Genomic DNA, 8,288 nt, shown 5'->3' with positions numbered 1-8,288 from the left:
AACTGTAGCAGATATAGACGGCATCTCATCACCACTTTCTCAAGGGCAATAAAGGATTGTCAATAAAAGCTGCCTTTGCCAGCGACGTCCACATCCTACGAATTAATAAAGAAAAAAATCCTGATATAGACTAGGATGCATTTATTGAAAAGGGCAGAGAGGGTCAAACGTCTCCAGTATGTGTTCAGGAGAATTGTCGGTGGCACAGAAAGTTGAAAAGTAGTTAATAAAGCCTACATGGTCTTTATAAGGTGTACAGAGTAGCAAAGCAAGGAAGTTATGATAAAGCTGTATAAACCTGTATAAAACCTCAACTGAAGTGTTGTGACCAGTTCTGGGCACCACACTTTAGGAAGGATGTGAAGGCATTAGATAGCGTGTAGAAAAGATTCACGAGAATGGTTCCAGGGATAAGGAACTTCAGTTATGTGGATAGTTTGGAGAAGCTAGGGCTGTTCACCTTGGAGATGAGACGATTAAGAAGACATTCGATAGAGGTGTTCAAAATCATGAGGGGTCTGTCCAGATTATACAAGGAGAAATTGTTCCTATGGGCAGAAGCATCGAAATCCATAGATTTCGTATTTAGATGGGCACTTGCAACGCCATAGCATACAAGGACAAGTGCTGGAGAATCGGATTAGAATATTTAGGTGCTTGATGGCCGGCACATACACGATGGGCCGAAGGGCCTGTTTCCATACAGTATAATTCTATGACTCATAGCAAGTGGTTAGTCTGTGGAATGCACTGCCTGAGAGTATATCGAACTGGAAGACCCATAATTGTGGCTATTGTACAGTTGGTGCTACGGCTGTAAAATTGTGGAATACTCTGCAATCCGTTAGCAGGGATATGAGAATATGATGCACCATAGTCTGGAGTTACCTGCCTGAACTCCTGAACCTCTGCCCCGTCACCACCTCCTTTAAGACCTTCCTTAAAACCGGAAGCTTTGTGTGGTCTTTTGGCCATTGGCCCTACTAGCTTCTTCTTTGGATGTTCTCCTCCAGAGGGCAGGAGCGTTTAATGCTCATGAAAACTGAAATCACCATTGAAAGCAATTTCCAAAATAAATTAAACGAACTAAAAACACGCAAAAATGTGTGCTGATACTCTTTGTATATACCTGCCTGGCTGTGCTAGCCCCTAGAATCCTTGTCCAGCTGTACTAATCCCTCGGTATCACTGTCCAGCTGTGCTAGTATTTGGATGTCCATGACCAGCTGTGATTGATTAAATCTTTCAGAAATACTTTTCTCTGTTGTACACAGATCACACGATTTTTGATTAAACAGTTTACACCTTCTGCAACTCGACATCGAGTTCAACAATTTCACATCATAACTACTGTTCCCATTTAATAGGAGCACAGGAACATAGGAAGATTGGAACAGGAGTAGGCCATTCAGCCCCTCGAGCCTGTCCCGCCATTCGATGAGATCATGGCTGACCTGCGGCCTAACTCCATATTCCTTAATATCATGCTTAACAAAAATCTATCTCACATTTAAAATTAACAAGTGTTCTAGCTTCAATTGCTGTTTGTGGGAGAGAGTTCCAAACCTCTACCCCCTTTGCGTGAAGAAATGCTTCCTAACAGCTCTCCTGAACGGTTTGGTCCTACTTTTTAGACTAAGTTTTAGACTATGTTCCCAGTTTAGGAATCTCCAACCAGTGGAAATAGTTTATCTTTATCTAGTCCGTCTTTTCCTGTTAATATTTTGAAGACTTCGATCAGATCAACCCTTAATCTTCTAAATTCTAGCTAAAACAGGCCTAATTTGTGCAATCTCTCTGTGTAACTTAACCCCTGTAGTCCAGGTATCATTATTGTAAACCTACATTGCACTCCCTCCAAGGACAATATATCCTTCCTAAGGTGTGGTGCCCAGAACTGCTCACAGTATTCCAAGTGGGGTCGAAGCAGGGCTTTGTACAGGATAGGGTGACTGAACACCTAGAGAAATTTTAGTTAATCAGGGACAGCCATGAGGGATTCATGATAAGAAGGTCATGCCTGACAAATCTCACTGAATTTTTTGAAGAGGTGGCTAAGGCAGTGGACAGGGAAATGTCTATGGATGTTATTTATATTGACTTCCAGATGGCATTTGTTAAAGTCTGTTCATGACTCTGCTGTTGTGAGTTACAGATCCGCTAAAGATATATCTTTATGTCTGGTAACTAATTGCAGTTTCCGTGCAGTTTCTGAACACCACACCTTAGAAATGATATATTCGCCCTGGAAAGGAGTGTGCTGAAGATTTATCAGAGTGGTAACTGAACTTCAAGAGATGAATTATTTCCATAAGTTCGTTTCATTTATTACAGAGATTACTTCCAGTGGTGATTTCAGTTTTAACCGTCCTGCCCTTTGGAGGAGACAACCCAATGTAGGGACAGAGGAACATATGAATATAGGAAGTGGAGTCGGCCATTTGACCGTGCGACCCTTTTCCGCCAATCAATGATACTGTGGCTGATTTGCGACCTAAGTCCATGTACCCACTTTTGCTCATTATCCCTTAATCCCGATGGCTAAAAAATATATCAATACAAGTTGTAAAATTAACAATTGATCCAGCATTTTTAGAAGCTAATTGCGGGTGTTGCCTAATTTCACTCCTGAAATGTGTGCCTCCAATTTTGTGACTAATTCTTGAATCTCCAACTATTTAAACTAATTTCTTCGTATCTTAATATCTTGAAAATTTCAATCACATCAGCCCTTACCCTTCAAAATTCCAAGGAATAGAGCTAGTTTGTGCAATCTCCCATTGTAATTTATCCCTTGGAGTTCAGTTGCCATTGTGATAAATCTACTTTGCACTCCATTCCAGGGCGAATATATCATTCCGAAGGTGTGGAGTTCAGAACTGCTCACACCTCTCCAAGTGTGGTCTAACCAGAATTTTGTTTACTGCTGAAACATGTCTTTTACCCACTTGTATTCCATTTCTCTAGGCCTAAATGCCAGCATTCCATTACAATATTTTCTGTGCCTGTTAATGGTATTTCATCGATCTGGTTACCTGCCACCCACCCCCACCAAGTTTTGTTTACTTCACTGTTTATAGATTTTCATCATTGGGGAGTGGAATAGAAATGATGGTGAAGGCCGAGTATTTATGATGTGGGCGAAGATACGGCTTCAGACTTCTCAATGTTTAACTAAAGGAAATTACAGCTCATCCAAAAATGGCAATAATCTTGACCACACAGAAGTAGTAGAGGTAGAGATGAAACAGAAATGGGTATATGTTCTCAGCGGGATTTGGAGCCAGTTGCATGTCAGCCCTGTTTACGAGAATTGGATAGCAACCAAGAATCTGGCAGTATTCTCTGGCTCCGGGGCCAGAGTTTTCTGGCCAATAATATATTTTGTTGAGACATGTTAATCCAGCATTAAAGGCTTTTAAAGCTGGTGTCTCCCTCGTGTACAAGGTTAACTCACACCAATTGTAACCACCTATCAAGCTTGTCATTTGTTTTTCGGAAAAATGTAATTGGGATCATAGTGAGGTCTCTGTGTATGTTTTTGGAGAGCCATATATGATGCAATGATAGATATTTCATCAAAACACAGCTCCAGTCTTGGATCACCTGCTCTAATTTGTTTACTTCAATTGCTATAATTAATATAAAAGACCAAAACGCCTAATTGACCCTCTGGAGGCTGACATCAAGTATAAATTAGTCAAGCATTGAATGTTGTGCAGAGCTTCCTATAGAAATGCACGGCACACCTAAAGGTCTGGTGTTTGCCCTTTATTATCCTATCATTGCTGCTATCGGTGTTCCAGGTAAAGTATTGTAGTTGGTTATTAGTTCTGGGTGCCATTGTTTAACTTCATCACTGCTCTTCTTTACTTGTATCGATTCTCCCGATTGATTGAGTATTTTTCTCCTTCAATATTATAATTCCTCCCCTTTAATACTATCAGTTCTCTTCTTCAATTCCAATTGTTTTCCTTTAATTGAATCGTTTAATCCTATTAAATAGCATAATTTCTTCATGCCAACAATAAAATGTATCTCCTTTAACCATAAAATTTTCTTCACACAGTATAATTTACTCCATATAATGGCATCATTTATCCCTTAACTTTAGTGTTTAATTTCTTATCATAAATGTAATGTATCATTCTCCCCTCCCAAATGTATCCGTTTTCTGTTTGCCACTACCTGTTGTGTTATTGGCACCGTTACTGTTTGTGAATGATTACCAACAATAATAACAGAACATCTTGTATTTTATTGCCTTTAACTTAGTAACATGAGTGAGTTACCAAATGAAAGTTGAGTCTTGACCACATGAGGAGACTGGTGACCAAAAGCTTGTTCAAGGCATTGGATTTTATGAAGTGGAATAAAGGACAGGAGAGGGGTGGAGAAGTAATGATGTGTCAGAGCATCCAGAGGTTCAGGCAGAGACAGCTGAAGTCAGGGCCGCCAATGATAGAGGGAGAAAATCAGAGATAAACAAGAGTCCAGAACTGGAGCATTGCAGGTATCTCAGAGGGTTGTAGAGCTGCTGGAGTTTGCTAACAAATGGAATTGTGAGGCAATGGAGAGATTTAAAAACAAGGACGATAATTCAAAAATTCAGGTGTTGCCGGACTGGGGGCCAATATAGGTCTCACGCATAGGGGTGATGGATAATCGGATCCTGGTGCGAATTAAGGTGGGGCAGGAGAAGTTTGGATGGATGGGTACAACGTTAGAAGCCAGTCGGGAAATCTTTGAAATATTTGACTTCATGGATAGCAACGGTATTTCTGAGGGTTTCAATAGCTGATGAGCTGATGTGGCGGTGGCCCAATATTATGGAGGTGGAAGTAGGCGGTCTTAGTATTGGAGCATACATAGGGTCAGAAATTCAGCCTATATAACAGTAGGACGCCAATGTTGGAAACAATTTGTTTCAGTCTCAGACAATGACCAAGGAGTTGGCTGGAGTTGAGTGTAGGGAACAAGGTTTGTGGCGGCGATGATGATAGTGTTTTCGGTTTTCTCAAATTGTCATGATATCCATTTAGTTCGATTATGTTACTGAGATTGGTACGACCGATGACATAGCACACTTCTACCATGGTGTGCATGTGATTCGTTGCCATTTTAACACTAATAATCTGGGTGAATCATTACGCTGTTATCCTGAAGTTCATCTGGGACTCTTGTGTTCTTGAAGCTGTTAATATGGGTGATTTATCACACTGTGAACACGCTGCACATGTAGTTGTAATAATACTGCTTCAGTGTGGAAACACTTTGTTATATCAGAGATAATATTCTCCTGTTGTTGCTATATCGAGTGGCATTAAAACATTATTATAAGATATACATGAAGGCTATTTTGTTGCCGGCTGTACACTGACTGGTGGTGGGATTCTGCCCTATAGGTAATCTCAGGCCATTGGTATTCTAGCCATTGTTTTACACTAATGGCAATTCCACTGTAATTTTGAGTTATCCCAAATGAGTAAGAAATTGCATCCGTTAGAACAGCCACATTACAGTGAAGTGATCTGCTCCTGATCCCAGCTTTCTATTGCAACAATGCAGGATGCATTCACTTCGATAGTTCAGATTGTTTGTTGGAATGAATTAAATCAAATAGTTGTGATGCTGTCTAGATTTATAAATTCCTGCGGCACCGTATAATTATGAATCTGCTAGCTGAATTTAGTCACTGGATCTATTCTGTACAGACTTGCTTTATGAACTTATTAATTTGTTTGTCTTCAGAATGATTGATATTTGCAGCACACTTAATATTACAACGGTTTTATCGATATTCATCGCGTAAAAATTCCCGACTGAATGTAATGACTGGCTTTATTGAAGACGCAATAGTAGACAGTGAATTGTTGACAAAAATATAAGTCGACAAAATCTAAAAGAAGAGGCCGTTTTAATGACGAATTTGCATTTCCCTATCAGTCACGCGGCACTGGGTTTTTGCTTTCCATCTCCAACCTCATCATGGAATCAGCCTAGCCTTGTTCTTCCATATACACTGTTGCTGATGGTTCTACATTGACTGCTGCTGAGGGTGCGTATTACTTCTGACCATTGTACCTGGCAGTGTCCTGGACTGTTTCTGTCTTCATTCTTTTCTCAAGGTTGAAGGCAGCCACATAACTGATGACATCTCTACATCTGTGTTACAAACATAAACGTTGAAAACCAATGATCGTATGAAGCCAATGAAGTAACATGATAGCCCAGTGCAGAACTGAGGAAGCGCTGCATTGTAAGATGGGCGTTTCTACAAATGAGACATGATTACCGTTCAGTCCCGGTAGGACAGGAGGACATTGAAGTTCTCAGGTGGCTATTAGCCGAACAATTGGCAGTTATAATTCCATCCTCGCCAAAATTCCCAGCAAATATTCAGAAAATAATGGTTTTACGTTCACCCCTACGCTGTTTGTGAATCTTTTGTGCAATTTACTGATGAAAGTATATAACTGGATTGTACTTTAGTGGATGAGAGTGATTGAGTCACCAGCAGAGTATAATTATTTTAAACAGGTTGTCTCTGCCCTTTACTGTTTGTTTTAAGCTTTAATGTAGGTTGGTTTCTTACTTGTTCTCTCAAATATCCCCTGCACCTTTATTTTCCCCTCACAATCTTCGCATTTATTATTAACTATTCTGCACTTGCTTTAACATTTGTTCCTTATCATGAAAATCTGAAATTCCCGGGTTGTTTTCAATGGGTTTCTTGTTTAAGTCATGTTTCCTCATATTAATTTACATTTCGATGCCTGTCTGATTTTAAATGCTCTGACTATTCGAACCAAAAAAGCAGTGGGGGGTTGATTTTGATCTCAGGATCAGTGCCAAATCTCCAAAGTTCACAAAAATACTTTCAAATAAATGATTTGCTGCGAGTCCGTTCAATAATGTTTCTGTTCTCTCTTTGTTTCTCTCTCATAAAAACATTTACACTGCCCCTCTCTTTCTCTATTACAGCTAACTTGGCAGTGATTGTGATTTTTTGTCGAGGAAGATGCGGTCTCTCTAGATGTATCACTTATTACCTTGTATCCATGGCAGTCACAGATCTCCTGGTCATTATCACGGCTGTAATATTAAACCGGATTGTTGGCATTTATTTTCCATTCAGTTTCCTCTCCATCACCCCTGTCTGTAGTCTCAGCTTTGTGTTAATTTATTGGATCAGAGACTGTTCTGTCTGGGTAACCGTTGTGTTCACCTTTGACCGGTTTGTAGCAATTTGTTGCTACAAGCTGAAGACTAAATATTGCACTGAGAAAACAGCGGCTGCAGTTATAGGAACAGTCTGTGGTGTGAGCTGCTTCAAAAATACATTCTGGTACTTTATATATGAACCTTTGTATACAATTATGAATATAACGTGGTTCTGCAAAATCAAGTTAATATTTTATACCTCACCTGCCTGGGCCGCATTTGACTGGATTCATCGCATTTCAACCCCTTGTCTCCCATTTATTCTGATTTTACTGCTCAATGCTCTGACAGTCAGTCACATTTCAATGGCCATTAGAACCCGCAGAAGACTTCAGATCTGCAGCAACGTTGGGAATCAGCGTGACCCAGAGGCGGAGAGCCGGAGAAAGTCCATTGTTTTGCTATTCTGTATCTCGGGCAGTCTCATCCTGTTATGGTTGTTGTTTCTTATAACGTTCCTCTATGTCCGCATTGCAAAAGTTAGTTATTTCTCAGGATCGAATTTCAGTGAATCGAATTTTATTCTGGAGGAAAGCGGATTTATGCTTCAGCTTTTGAGTTCCTGCATAAACCCATTTATTTATGCAGGGACCCAGAGAAAATTCAGAGATGAGTTAAGGAATGGATTGAAGTATCAACTGAATCTAATTGCTAATCCGTTTAAATATTGTAAATCGTAAAATCCAACCTGAATTGGACCTCAAGTTCCATCCTGCAATCTTCACGACTTTGTCACGGACTGCTTGCACTCTCTCATACACAATCGTTTAAGATCATAAAATCATAAGATCATAAGAAGTAGGAGCAGGAGTAGGCCGTCCGGCCCCTCGAGCCTGCTCCACCATTCAATAAGATCATGGCTGATCTTTTCATGGACTCAGATCCACTTACCCGTGTTCTCACCGTATCCCTTAATCCCTTTATTATTCAAAAAGATATCTACCTTAGCTTTAAAAACGTTTACTGAAGAAGCGTCAACTACTTCACTGGGCAAGGAATTCCATAGATTCACAACCCTCTGGGTGAAGAAGTTCCTTCTTAATTCAGTCCTAAATCTGCTCCCT

At 40.1% G+C, this 8,288-nt stretch overlaps 1 protein-coding gene across 1 annotated transcript; it reads left to right on the top strand.

The window, feature by feature from the left end:
* The first annotated feature begins 3,736 nt into the window (after window positions 1–3,736).
* Window positions 3,737–7,904, top strand: LOC137357483 (probable G-protein coupled receptor 139). Its single transcript, XM_068023831.1, has 2 exons — window positions 3,737–3,806; window positions 6,985–7,904. Exons 1-2 carry the CDS (start codon window positions 3,737–3,739, stop codon window positions 7,902–7,904), a joined length of 990 nt encoding a protein of 329 aa, XP_067879932.1.
* Window positions 7,905–8,288: the final 384 nt, after the last annotated feature.

This window comes from Heterodontus francisci, chromosome 48, assembly GCF_036365525.1.
Source record: "Heterodontus francisci isolate sHetFra1 chromosome 48, sHetFra1.hap1, whole genome shotgun sequence".
Lineage (NCBI taxonomy): Eukaryota > Metazoa > Chordata > Chondrichthyes > Heterodontiformes > Heterodontidae > Heterodontus > Heterodontus francisci.
Note: the sequence above shows the minus strand (reverse complement) of the source record. Positions and strands in the feature narration are given on the sequence as shown.

Excerpts from the sequence above, each read along its gene's own strand:
- LOC137357483 (XM_068023831.1), top strand. The coding sequence starts at position 3,737 with ATGCACGGCACACCTAAAGGTCTGGTGTTTGCCCTTTATTATCCTATC. Across the intron at positions 3,807-6,984 it reads TGCTGCTATCGGTGTTCCAG|CTAACTTGGCAGTGATTGTG; the intron begins GTAAAGTATTGT and ends TCTCTATTACAG.